At 28.3% G+C, this 15,416-nt stretch overlaps 1 protein-coding gene across 1 annotated transcript in view; it reads left to right on the plus strand.

Annotated features, from left to right (window-relative positions):
• The window catches only part of LOC122498899 (putative aminopeptidase W07G4.4), an 88,172-nt gene that overhangs the window by 18,099 nt on the left and 54,657 nt on the right, over positions 1-15,416 (plus strand). Inside the window, exon 3 of the mRNA XM_043606894.1 lies at positions 5,975-6,256. Coding sequence (XP_043462829.1) covers positions 5,975-6,256 — 282 coding nt within the window. The remainder of the gene's footprint in view (positions 1-5,974; positions 6,257-15,416) is intronic.

Raw genomic sequence — 15,416 nt, forward strand, 5'->3', positions numbered from 1 at the left:
TGAAAAATGTTATTTTAATCCGAATTTGGTGTTAAAACAACACACAACAAATTTTCCCCTCGTAGGTGGCGCCACGTTCTATGTCGTTTAACATTGGCTAATTTTAAATAAGTTTTTAAATTGACGACACATTGTGTAATTAAATCGCCAAAAACAAGCAACAAATACTTCCCCAAAATACGTGGACGATTCCCCAAATGCTTCATTTTACAAAAGCTTTGTATTATTTATTCATTTTAATTTAATGCAAAATTTCTTTTTGGAGTCAAAGTACCAATGCCACACAATAATTAAAAAAAATATTTTCCATAACTAAATCTTGAAAATCCTTGTAAAAACAATAAAAACATGAGCGTCCAAAGTAACTATTTGAACGCAATTTTTCAGGTGCTTGTTGTTTGCGTCTTATAGATAATTGTAAAGCGTTATAAAGTCATGACATGTTTATGAAAAACTTCTTTTGGACGAACAAAAGAAAATAAAAAAAATTGGATGATCAAACTTTTAAATATTATTAAATAATGGAGGTGGCCCACAATTCCCCATTCTCCCCTATATTTATTAATTATAGAATTAAATTTTTAAATTAAATATATGGGTATAGTAATGATGTTATCACTCGGTCGATAAATTAATAAAAACGATGAATTAGTCGATCACTCCGAGTCAGGATTTCAAAAACAAAGAAGACAATCTTATTTTTTTTAATTCTTAAATTTTTTTCATTCTTTCTATTAGGTATAATATATATTTACAGTAATACTATACGTAAGTGTTGTAATAAATTCATTATCTCTATTTTCCCAGGCGTATAAAATCAAATTTTATTGTTTTGAAGAGCAGAAAATATTATTTAATAAATCTGATTTCATGATTATAGCATTTTTCCATTGTTTTCGCAAATAGAGATTTTGATTTTCTTTTTTTTTTGAATTACGGAAATATAAATATACGCGCAGAAAATAGAAATTCTATTTAGTAGAATTGATAGTTTTGGATTATTAAATCAATGACTCTTATTTCTATTTTGATATTATTAACTTTATCAATAATAGCATTGAAGTTTGGAAATCCAAAACACACAACACAATTCTATGGTTATGTTTCTGTTTCAGTAACTACGGTCACGTGGGACAATGTTGATTTAGCCCTACGGTATATACATAAAGTTGTTAGAAATTCGGTTAGCTTGTAAATACAATTTTCGACAATATCACGTTCTCATGAAGTCATTGTTTCAGTGAAATGAAAAAAAAGAAAAACTCTGCTCGCGCTTTAAATTTAAACTAGTCCAAAGTCATTATTTTTTATTGTCCTATTTTTTCCTTTTTTGTTTTTTTTGCGACATTTTAATTCAATTTTATCCGATTTTCTATTATGTTTAGGGCATAATGTAGGTATTATTATGAAATAAAAATGCATATTTCGCAAAAAAAAGACGTGTAAAGAAATTTGATTTAAATAGCCGATTACTTGTTTGTTAATAAATAAATATTTCCAGTCAAAAGAATTGAATAAAATTTTACTGAAATGATTTTAGAGAATTCTACATAAATTATATTGAACAACAATAAATTATGTCTATAATTAAATAAAAGTACATAAAGAAAATTTATTAATATGAATAAAATATTCTATTTTTTCCTTCATTTTATTTTCTCTAATTTTATCCATTATTAGAAATTATTACCATTTATTTATTATTGTAATTTATAATTTACGTTATTTATTTTATATCTGAAACTAAATAACTAGCACTGTTTCATAATAAATACATATTCGCTTCCTTTCGTTTATGAGCGAATTTTCATGATATCTAGACGATAATTTTGTGAATTGTTTTAGCGCGAAATTAAAAAAAATTAAATTAAATTAGTATCTAGTATATAATTATATTTACTTAAATAATTAATTGCCTAACAATTGTCATTTATTCTTAGTTTCTACAAATGTAAAGGATTGTTGCCCGTTTATTTCTTAAATAAATAAATAATTAATAATATTTAATATTATGTGAGCGAATGGGAAGAAGAACTCGCCGAGCGCTCGATTGAAAAAGGGATAGTTCCAGTCAGGCAGCAGTGTGTGGCCCAAACCCTAGTAGAAATTTGTCATAGTATCTTTAAGGGCACTGGACAGTTCCACTGGAAAATTTCGAGGCACTTTACAGTTAAACTGGCTAAAAACTATAAAGTGATGTCACGCTAATTTCTTCAAGTTATTGTCCAGTCAAATTTTACAGTTTCTGATCATCAGTCCTGTAGAAAAACTATACAAAATAATTCACTTGGAAATGTCAAAACTTTCTTTATATTGACGTTACGTATTAAACACGTACAAATTTGAAAATATAACGTTAAATTTTTTTGTCAACAAATTAAATAAATTAAAATTTTACGAAACTATATTTTTACTGTTGGTGTATCTATTGTTCCGTATAATAAATGATTTATAATAAATTATCTGTAAAATTATTTTTAAATAACTACATAATTAAAAAAAAATATAAAAATTACTGATTCTTGAACACATGTCATTTTTTTACATTAAACAACATTCACTTTTTCCTTTAATTAAGCACAACACTGAAATAAATATTATTATTTTATCACACTACAAACTTATAAGTAAACCCTAATATGAAGAATTAATTCAGTTCAAACGAAAAATATCTAGCGGTTTCGGGGAGCGAACTCGGGTCACACTGGGACGAAATACCTGAACGCACGCTTTACGCATCACGGCCGTTCTAGTCGATGGACGATTCCGGAAAAATAAGAACCATACTCTACCGGCAGGTAAAGCAGTTCCCTTTTTCATCTTTTCTAGCTCAACTGGCGAATTACTGGACAGCTACTGCATAACACTCTAAAGTTGAACTTATTGATTATTACTGTATAGAAGTTCTGTCTGTCCAGTTATTCTCATGGTACTGTCTAGGCGTTCCGTGAAATTATGTTTCAAAGTTTGTCGTGGCGTTAGCGCTACCGTCAGTCCAGCAACTGAACAGTGTTGTGTAGACATTTTCCATAAATACATCAGAGTATACACTGAAAGAAATAATTCGCGGGTGTAACTAGAATTATGTCTATTTTTTCCGTAAGGAATTAGTAATAAATTGTTACTGTCTACTGTCATTAATTATAGACAGTTCTGTTATTCAGATCGGAGAGCTATACATATGTCAACGTCAATTCATCAATGTAAAACATAACCTCACTTTATTGGACCAATTCTAACTTTTTGTATGTAACAGGTTTGTTAAATTAATATTTATACATATAATAAGAGTATATAATCTTGAAAAGAAATTGTCTTCTGAATTTAAAAAATTAGTTATTTTAATTAACTCAATTAATTGAAGCGAATTTTAAAAAAATTTTTTTTTTCTAAAGGAATTTTCATTAAAAATAAATTTTGATTGAAAAGAAATTTTTATTATTAAATCAAAATTTTAATATTAAATAATTTAAAAAATTTGTTATTTAGTTGTCAACAGTAAAATAAAAGAACAAAATTAAAATTATAAAAACTATAAACTGTAAAACCAAAAGATTTATTTTATAGAAAATATTTCGAAAATGTCAATACACAACTGTTTAGTTACTGAAACTGGCGGTAGCGCTAACGCCACGACAAACTTTGGAACATCATTTCTCGGAACGCCTTGACAGTGCCATGAAAATAACTGTACAGGACTTCTATGCAGTAATAATCAAGTTCAACTTTATATTTTCTTTAACAGTGTTATGCAGTAGCTGTCTAGTAATTCGCCAGTTAAGCTAGATTAAACTTCCATGACTAAAACTGTACAGTAACTTGAATAAATCTAGTCATGCCACGACAAATTTCTACTAGGGAAGGAGCTCACTGCTACCTGGCTGATATTATCCCTTACAACCGCGCGCTCGGCGAGTTCTTCTTCCCATCCGCTCATGTAGAATCATTATAGTAAAATTTTATAGATTTTTGTTCGTTTATTTTTATTTAAGTTAAATAATTTAATCAAATCAAATAAATTGTATTTGAACCAATAATTTCAATATTTAAAGCAAAACCAGTTAAAAATTGAATAAATAAAAACTGAAAATTGAAGAATAAAAATGCGACTGTAAATGAAATTATTGTTTACAATATATTAAATAAAAATAATTTGCTTCAAGAAATATTTCTTTAACTGATTTACAAGTATTACGCTTGATTGACATTTAATCATTTATTTGAATTCAATAAATTTTTTCTCATTGTACTTTCATTAGATTTTAAATACTTTTAAGTGAAACAATAAAATCTACATATATTTTTTTGGGAGTTTTCAATCGATCCGAGAGAGAGAGAGAGAGAGAGTAAATTTATCAGCTATAAAGTCGAAACATTCGAATGGATGACTTTGATAAAGCTTCTGTTAAATAGATGGTTGCACTGTAGAATTACGTATGTTGCCGAATTTATCGCGTAAGCTAAATAAATCACGTCTTTATCTAAACTCCGGATCGTTACTTATCTTAAACTCAAGACTCATTTTCAAGTATATACTTTTTATAGAAATTATTTATATATATAAACATTTTCATAAATCCATCAAATTTTTTTTCTGTGAAACACATTTTTATATTCTTTATTTCTATTCAATCTCCTCTGCGGCTAAAAGTCAACAAAAAATGTAAACTGAAAAAAATTATTAATTTTTAATTTGATAATTTAATAAATTTTGATGTTTTTTAATATACACATCAAGAAAAGAACATTTATAATTTACTCTTAAAATGAAACAATTTAGGCGGGAAAATCCCAAAATTATATTATTCTTTGAAATTGGAATTTTTTTAAAGATAAACAGAAAAATTGCAGGTAAAAAAAGTCGTTAGACGTTAATATTATTTTATCCCATGAAAAGACTAACTTATAAGAGTTTCACGAAAGCACTGTAAGTGGTTTTTTTGTACCACCTGTTTTCGTTGATTTATATGACAAATAATCTTATTTTTAAAATATTTTAATAAATTTTAAAGAGCTTTTAGCAAGAAAAATTGAATATTATGTTAAGTTTACCTGTTTTCAATTGCACTACTAAGTTTTTGTACTTGTTTTAAAAGTCTTCCTTAAATTTCACCACAGTTTACCATATTTTGTTGCAACCGTTCTTTCGTTGTTTATTTTTTTAGCGCACTATGAACTATTTTTTCGTCGTGTTTAATTAATTTTATTAAGTAAACACGCAAAAATTTTGTAAAATTAGAAGGTTAGTTTAAGTGGAAAACAAATGAATTTCACATAATATTCAATGGATTTTTGTCCCTGTCTTTTTCACCCCCAAGACCAGTTTATATAAAAGCTACAATAAATTTCAAATTTAGTTCAATTTCCAAAAATTAACATTGTATACGTTTTGAGTATAGTTTTCTCCTTATATACAAACATTTACTTTTATTACCTAGTAGTATTTATAATCTAAATGGCTGATAAATCGGTTTAACAGTTTTTAAATGAAAGTCAAATGGTTTTTTTGCACCTTGGCTTTTTCACCCCGTTCTACTCTAGTATGATTAATATAAATGTATATAAATAAGATAAAAAACTTTTATAAATTTTAACAAATAAAATAAACACTTATTATTAGTATTAATTAAATTTATCGCTTAGGGGTATTTTAATTATACTGATAAATAATTATTATAATTAGAACAAATTATTTTAAATTATATCTTTTTAATTATGATTTTTATTCTTAAATTATTTTAATTAATTTATTCTAATTCAGAGAGTAGATTAGATTTTTTTCTAACTTTTTATTGAAAGAGAATCTAAATTAATAATAGGTAATTAATAAATTGTAATAAATGAATTATTATTATTATTATTATTATTATTATTATTATTATTATTATTATTATTATTATTATTGTTATTATCATCATTTTATTAATAATTTATGAATAACTGAAAAATTCTTTTTTATTTTGATAAAATTCAGATGGATACCGTCTCAATTGAAAATTGAAACTAATATTGTAAGTAACGATTACGATGGAATTGTTTTGGTGTCGGGAACCCCTCCAGGAAGCAATGAACCCGAACCTTTTAAAACTGTACTTTTTGCTGCGGCACAAATCGATGCTGGCCTTGGTAGCATTGTTGCAGTGTTGCCTATCAATTTACCGGCAAAACGGCTCATATACAGTCCAACAGGTTCTTTGAATTTGGATTATCACGATGTGCGAAGCTTCGGCGAAGCTGCGACCAATGGAATCAAACGGTAATCCCATTTTTCTTCTTTAACTCTTTTTTCTCTCTTTTTCCTTTTCTCTCTTTTTTTCTTTTCAGGCCTCAGATTCACGCGAATATTGATACTTTTTGACACTTTTTTCAGCTTATACAATTATTTAGCTACTATTTTTTTTAAATAAGTTACTAATAACACTTATTTTCTTAAAAAAATACTAATGGTACTATTTCTTAAACCGAGGTTTTAAATATTAATTTATTTACAGTGTAAAAAAAACATTCCCAAAAAGACACTTTCATATTTATGGCGAAAAAATTAAATTACTATTTTATCCTTCATAAAATTTTTTATAATAAAAAATAATTTTTACGTGAGAATAATTTAAATTGTCTATTTAATGACCATTTAAAACGTTTTTTATTGAAACACAAAACATTTTAATTATTTATAAATAAATAACGTGACTATTTGCAAACATTACGAATATTTTATGTCACTTTTGATACTATTTTTTATTTCTAAATTCAGTCCGAGACCAGACTGTTTTTTTTTCCTTTTTTAGTAACATGTTTAGGTATAAATAATTTGAGATGTATTGATAGTTACGAGTATTAAAAACAAATAGTTTATATTCAATTTAGAAAGGCATTATAATGTGGAAATACTTAATTTTTCTCTAAGGGATTAAAAAAAATTTCCATCCCTAATCGTTTATTTATTTTTAACAGTTATTTTTTTACAATATTTAAAAAATATCTCTAAAAAACGATAAATAAAAAGGGTTGAATAAAAATATTGCAAATGGCGTTAATATTCATTGGTTCGTGCAAGTTCGTTGCGGCCTCGTGAAGGTTCGTGATGAGAAATTTTAAGAAATTTAAAAAAAGCGGTTGATATTTATTTTTAAAGGCTGAATTTGTGTTTTGTACTTGATAAAAGTATCAAATAATTTATAATAAACTGTAAAATATGTTATTTAAGTTTCTGTATGAAATGTCAAAAATCGATCATATTTAACAATTTTTTTGACAAAGTAATTTAATCTTAGCAAATCAGAATTATTTAAGTAATAAGTATTTTAAATACTCTTTAATATTATTTAAATACTTTTTGTACTATTAGCTAAGAAATATAAAAAAATTTACATTATAAATTAACCATTCTTCCCAAGTACAATGCATTTATGTTTAAAAACCATTTTGGAAGTTACCTATCTTCCACGTCTGTTTTAGAAATCACTTATGTTAGAGGATCGTTTTGGAAACTACGTATCTTTCAGGTTCTGAGCAGAAACTACATATCTCCTACAGTCTCTTCAGAAGCTCTACATTTTATTATTATTACTATTATTTTAAAGTTAATATTTTGTTGTAAAATGAATTTTTTCGTAAGTTCATGCATTAAACGATCCTCTAACATAAGTGATTTCTAAAACAGACGTGGAAGATATCTTCTAAATTTAATGTACTTTTAATTAAATTAGCCCATTTTTGCCCATTTTAAAATTTGGTGGAGTTATATACAAAATAAGGAGAAAAATTTTTCCTTAGATATCATTTTTTGCAAAGGAAAATTTTGGTCTACTTATTCCTTTCTTAAATTAATTAATTTTCTCACTCGAAACCTTTATTTCTTTATTATAAGATGTCGAATTTTGAAGAAAAGTAAAAAAAAGTTAAAAATAGTTTATGTAATAAAAAATGAAGCACATTTGATATTGTTAAATTTTCCTTTTTCGAAATTCATTTGATATTATTTGATAGTTCTCCTAACTTCCGCATTATATTTCCTAAGCTAAACATGAAATCTCATTTAAATTTAATATATTGGATTAGATTAATCTGACCATTTTTGCTTATTTTGTAATTTAAAAAAATTATAAAAATAATGCATAGAGGTCCAGGAGAAACTTTTTCGTGGCTAAAAGTCTAAGTATACTAAAAATATAGCTTCAAACTCGTTACTTGGTGATTATTGGAGTCACTTATTTCAAATCAGACGTCAAATTTTTAAAATTCAAAATGGCGGATCAAATATGGCGAAATTTTTTTAAAAAAAATTCAACGAATTTCATTCAAAGTCACTTCTTGGGGGTTTTTATGGTTGCAAATTAAAAATTTGACGCCAGATTTACAAAATTCAAAATGTCAAAACCAATATGGGGAACAAATTAAAAAATGTTCAACAGATTCCCTTTAAACTCGTTGCTTGAGTGTTTTCGTGGTCGATGATTACGCATCCGACGTCAGTTTTTCAAAATTCAAAATAGCAAATTTTAAGTGCATTAAGAATTTTAATCTTTCTGGTTATTCGCTCTTTACCGAATTCAGAATCATCGACCGTGGACGTGGCGAAATCAAATTTTGAAGTGGATCTGTTAAATTTTTGAAAAATTGTCAGCCATATTGGATCTCCCATTTTGAATTTTGAAAATGTGACGTCTGATTTGTAATCATCGACCCCGCAAGCCCTCGAGTAACAAGTTCTCAGCAATTTTTAGTACATTATTTAGACTTTTGGTTATAAAATAGGGTCACTTGTCCCACTCTGAACCCTAATTAAACAAAAAATTCTGAACTTTTGGGTCCATCATTTTGAATTATTAATTACATATTCTTATTAAGAACTCATAAAAACCCTTAGGATAGTGTTCACTGCTTTTTCCAAAAGCAGACATCGAATTCGTAATCAGTGACCCCAAAAACTACCAAGTAACGATCTTACGACAGTTCCGAGAGAAGGTAAAAGGCTCCAAAAGAAGGTGTTAGATATAAATTTATTTATTTATTAATTAACAAAATAAATCCATCTTTAATCTTATTCCACTTTAACTATATATTTAAAAAACCACTTCTGACAAATTAAAGAAGAATCAAGTCAAAAACTAAATACCCTTATGTAAGCGTAATTGTTCTTCGGAATAATTAATTATTTAAAAGGTAGTGAATCTTTTTCTTAATTTCACTATTAATCAGTGAATCCGGTTAGACGGTACTCATTCATAAAATACAAAAAGGAGAAACTCTCAATAAAACACTTTTTAATTTATTTTTAGATTGGTAGGGGAAGTGCGCCGGTTGTGGGCACCCCTACGTAAACTTCGACGGCAAGCAGACTTTACTGATCTAAGTATTGCAAGTCGTGTTCGTTGACAATACGGACTTTTCGTATTGATAACGAAACAAATATATGCATTTGTGTAATAGCTGTGAACATAATAAAGAAAATTTGCATTAAATAAATAAAAAAGTAATTTTGTATTGTTTTCGAAGAGCAGCATATGGGTGTAGATTCGTTCAGAAAAGAAGGGTTTAATTTTTTTTTGCAGTGTTGTCATTATATTTTGTGATTTACCTTCGCGTTTAACCAAAATCCTGCATCACAAAATGTGTTGGTCTTTTTAAAAAATGACTGTCATTCCCGGTTGTGGGCACCTTTATGTTAAGGAGGCTCTACCATCTGACAATGATGAGGACTACTGTCTCATCTATCTAAACTTTCTGCCAAGGAAAGTGACAGCCGCAAACTCCATTAAATGCGATCAATATAGTCGTTCAGTGCATTAGAAGTGCGTTATGGTATGCGTACTAGCTACTTCACATGCAAGCATTATGCTTTTGTTAGCGATGAGCATAGTGTGAAAACGTGTCATCATTTTTGTTCTTTATCCTGGCAAATTCTCTTAAAATAAAGAAACTTTCATTTCTTCTTTATTTGTGTTGGTTTCCTTTAATATTTTTCCATTTTTAGTGGATTTTTCAAGGGTGCCCACAACCGGGTACAAAATTTTTTTTGTCAAAAAATTCCCATTTCACTAAATTTCTAATAAAACTTTTTTATTTAAAGGAATCAATTTAATTCCTTCACTGACAGTCACCTTAAACCTCTAGCTTTAAATTCGTACACATATATTTGTATAATATGCACATGGACAAACGTTATGAGGCAAAAAAAAGGGTGCCCACAACCGGAACACTTCCCTTATAATATTTATTAACCCCTTAACTGTTTGATGAAAATACAACATGGTTGTCCCAAACTGCCCAGCGGAATCTGATACTTTTTCAAATAGTATAATATATTTAAATTATAACTAATTATTCAATTATTTTCTAAAATATCATTAATGACCCTTATAATTTCTTATAATATTGATATAAAGAAAAATATCTATCAATTTATATACAAATTATATTTATTTTGAGTGATAGTGAACACGACCCACGGGTGGGTCGGAAACAGTTATGGCCATACTTTTTCACGACCCACCCGTGGGTCGGAAACAGGCAACGGGTTAAAATATCCTTACTTCACCCAAATACGATAACAAGACTTATTGATTAACAATTATTTTTTGTGTAATAAAAATATTCTTAATGTTTATAAAAAAGACATTTAAATTATTTCTCTACACCCAAATTAATGAGAAATCATACAATGTTTATTTAATTAAACTATAAAAACTTCTGTGAAAATATTGACTTTATATTGTTACCAGATTAAAAAATAATGTTAAGGGTAAGTCCAAGGTGTGAAATGTAAACAAACCGAAAGGTAAACAAACCAAACACAAAAATCGCACTTTTGTAACAGACGTTTCTCTTACAAAAATTAACATTCTTACACTTTCTTTACAAAAATGGAAAATTAGAGTTTCAAAGTGTCCAAAAAAATCATTATTGGCTATGAGCTATAAAAAGCAATTAGTAAAATAACTAATTAAAATGACCTGTAAAATAGCATTTTTGACGCGTTGCGAAAAATAAACTGTTTGAGTATATCAACCGCACTGACGATGAAGAAGTCTCATGTCAGCGATTGGACCTTCAACATGTGGAAAGGGAAATTTTTCCCTTTCCTCCTTGAAATTACAAGAGAAAGGGTAAAAACTTCTTCATCGTCCGTGCGGTTGATATAGTCAAACAGTTTAATTTTTCGCGACGTGAACTCTGTTGCTCGCTGCGCAAGCGCAGAGCGTACTAAGAATGCAATGACAGCACCATGTGGAAGTGCACATTTTGTTTTGATTGAAACTTAGTTGTTTTCTCATTTTTTTCAGCTATGCAAGGCGTAGTTACCAAATAAAGTACGTCAGTTTACCATTTTCATAAAGAAAATGTGAATTTATATTTATGTACGAAAATGAGACCTCGTACAAAAATGCTTCACTATTCGCTATTTTGAAGCATTTTTGTACGAGGTCTCATTTTCGTACATAAATATAAATTCACATTTTCTTTATGAAAATACTCTATTTAAAATACTCGTACTCTATTTGGTAACTACGCCTTGCATAGCTGAAAAAAATGAGAAAACAACTAAGTTTCATTCAAAAGAAAATGTGCACTTCCACATGGTGCTGTCAATGCATTCTTAGTACGCTCTGCGCTTGCGCAGCGAGCAACAGAGTTCACGTCGCGAAAAATTAAACTGTTTAACAATGAAGGAGTTTACACCGTAAGCCTTAAATATAAGCCTCCGCGCGCATAAACGGATATACCTCCAGGAGCATATATTTGCGCCTGCGCGAACACGTGGTCAAGGCAAACTCTTTCACAACACAGCTGCAGGCAAACACTTTGCGCAGACGCAAGTATATCCTCATGGAGGCATATCCGTTTATGCTCGCGGAGGCTTATATTTAAGGCTTACGGTGTAAACTCCTTCTATATCAACCGCACGGACGATGAAGAAGTTTTTACCCTTTCTCTTGTAATTTCAAGGAGGAAAGGGAAAAATTTCCCTTTCCACATGTTGAAGGTCCAATCGCTGACATGAGACTTCTTCATCGTCAGTGCGATTGATATACTCAAGCGGTTTATTTTTCGCGACGCTTAAAAAATGCTATTTTACTGGTCATTTTAATTAGTTATTTTACTAATTGCTTTTTATAGCTCATAGCCAAAAATGATTTTTTTGGACACTTTGAAACTCTAATTTTCCATTTTTGTAGAGAAACTGTAAGAATGTTAATTTTTGTAAGAGAAATGGCTGTTACAAAAGTGCGATTTTTGTGTTTGGTTTGTTTACCTTTTGGTTTGTTTACATTTCACAACTTGGACATACCCTTAAGTTGTAAGAGTGATTCATGTGTATGCGTGGACAATATATATTCTACTCACCAAGTACAATAATTATCCTTTATATTCAAATAGCAAAATCTTCAAATTATTTTCCTCAGGTGTGTTATTGGATACACCCTGTTAGAGATAAATAAATACTTCGTTTCAATTTTTTATTTCCTTGATTATTTCCTTTAATCCTTATCAATAATTGAATTCGAAATTCAATTTTCAGGGTCACTGAATTTAAATCTGAACTCAATCGGACAAATATAACTTTCTTAACAGCATGTGACTGTTACAGAAATCAATGTTAATTTTTTCGACCACTTTTCTCTTAAAATATTAAATAAATTAAGCTAGTTTTTTGTGAATAACTCTAAAATATAATAAAGAAGAGCAGTGATGTGCAAAAGTTTTAATAATTCTAAAATAAATTATAAAAAAATACTTTGAAATCGGAAAAGACGAGAAATTGATTAAAAGTGATTTTGAGAACTGATAATTTTAAAGTTATTTTTTAATAAATAATTTTAAAAATATTAAAATTTTTTCACATCACTGCCCTTCTTTATGATATTTTAGAGTTATTCACAAAAAAGTAGCTTAATTTATTTAATATTTTAAGAGAAAATTGGTCGAAAAAATTAACATTGAATTCTGTAACAATCACATGCTGTTAATTAGTTAGAATATTTAATAATTTTTCAATACACTGCCAAACCAAGGTTGTCATTTGATATTTTCTCTTTCTATTATTTCTCTTTAAAACTTTAAAGACCACAATTTTATTTTATTCGCGTAATTTTAACTTTTAATTTTTTTTTATTTAACATTTAATTTCCACTTTTACACTTTAACCAATATTTTTCACTTTCAAATTGATTCCTTTTATTTTAAGCAATAATTTAATTTTCTTTTCATCAAACTTTTCTCAAATTCACAAGATTCCCAATTTTAATGAGGCTTTATAATATAAATAATTTTTAATTAAAATAAAAAAAAATTAAAAATAGTTACGAAGTCATACGTAACAGAAGGGTTACGGGATTTAGTGGGTCGGTCTGGCAGTAGGTCGCCAGTTTATTAAATTTATTATGTTATTTTTTTTTTTAATTTCCTTTTGTTTTATTATACCAACCCCACATAACCTTGGAGCGCGGAATCCAAGGTATCTGTAGGCAGATTTCCCAAAATTCCCTAAGCAAAAAAAAAACATTTGCGTCTGCCATATTGGATCCGCTTTTTTGAAATTCAAATAACTGACATCGGATTTGTAGTCAGCGACCCGAAAAACTCCTGAGTAACGATTTTCAAGGCAATTAAATGAATGTTTAACTTTTGCATCGTCCATATTGAATTCGTCATTTTGAATTTTGAAAAACTGACATTGGATTCGTAATCAGCGACCCTAAAAATTCCCAAGTAACTAGTTTTAAGTAATTTAGATTAATGTTTAATATTGGCGTCCGCCATTTTGAAATTTGAAAAACTGACATTGGAATCGTAATCAGCGACCCCGAAAACCCCCGAGTAACGAGTTTTAAGTAAATCCAATTAAATTTTGAATTTTGGCCGCTTTTGCCTACCTCCTGGCCCACTGTGCACAGATTATTTACATTATTTGAAATTCTTCATGGTTTCGGAAATATTTGACTTGTCCGGTTTAGCCCCAGTCTCCCCTACTTTAACTTTTTGAATGGTTGATTTCATAATTTTTATGATCCTACTATAACACTTAACTAATTGAACTTTTATATACATCTACTATGGATTTTTTCAAGTTTTCCCATCCCTTAATACCGTAGTATACTTAAGGTAACTTTTTTAAAAACCTTTCTTTAAAACTAAGCTTTCCGGATATACCCCAAATTTTAGAAAAATTTCCTAAATCTTGGGGTAAATCTGGATAGTTGGTTTTATGCAATTAAAGATTATCTACATTTTTTCTGCTCCATAAAATTATTCTAGGGAACTAAAGTAACAAAGTACTGCAATAGAAAATCGGAAGTATTGCCTTGTATAATAAAAAACTTACGTTATTTGTGAAAAATATGTATTTTGTCCGTATTTACCCCAACTGAACCTAAATTTATTACTACCTATATCATATTATTATTTAATTACTATATTTCAAATATTTAGAATTTTTATAACATTCACTTCGCATGGAAAATGTGTGGGTTAAACGATATGAGAACTGCGTTTCAAGAATAGTTATATATATAAATACACAAATTATTCACTTCGACATGAATGTTTATCAATTCACATTTCCGTTAGCAATTCGATGAATGTCATTTATTAATTCCCTCATCGATAAATAAAACCCATTTCTGTCAGTTATAAACAAAATAAACTCCATTTTCAGTGAAAATTAAAATTTTCCAACTGAATTACATTAATTATAAAATATATACATATAAAGTAATTTAATTTTGTTGTGATTGATAAAATATCCTTACGACAAACTGAATGGATAATTAAAAATGCATATTTAAGTATTTAACTAAACAAAAGTGTTTAAGAAAATTAATTTTTGATTAAAAATTTTACTTCTGCAATATATAGACAAATTTTTTATAGTTTTTACTAATGTTTATAAACAATCTTTCATATAAATTCGTATAAATAATTTCTTTAATTCTCCATTAGTGATATAATTTTGTCACTGTCGAAACAATAGATTATCGTTATTTATTATCTCGACAATAATTTCGAGTTCAAAAAGGAAAATAAATGTTATTAATAATATGAATATTGACCAAAGGAAATTGTTCCATCAATATAGGATTTTCTCCCATCTTCCTCTCGGTACAATATATATAAGAATACTGTATAGTGGTTTATTGAATCTTTTGTCTTCTTTTGAGGTTGCACAAAAGCATCTCGAAGGGTATTTATTTATTTCCAAAGCACACGGTAAGCTCGGTGATTTATTCGAGCATCAAGACAGAAAGATCAATATAGACTTTACGATCTTCGATCTTTCTCCGGTTACAACGCATCCAATACACAAAGAGAGAGAGGGAGAGAGAGAGAGAGAGATAGAGAGATAGAGAGATAGAGAGAGAGAGAGAGAGAGAGAGAGAGAGAGAGGAGAGAGAGAGAGAGAGAGAGAGAGAGAG

This window comes from Leptopilina heterotoma, unplaced genomic scaffold (assembly GCF_015476425.1).
Source record: "Leptopilina heterotoma isolate Lh14 unplaced genomic scaffold, ASM1547642v1 Lhet_161, whole genome shotgun sequence".
Lineage (NCBI taxonomy): Eukaryota > Metazoa > Arthropoda > Insecta > Hymenoptera > Figitidae > Leptopilina > Leptopilina heterotoma.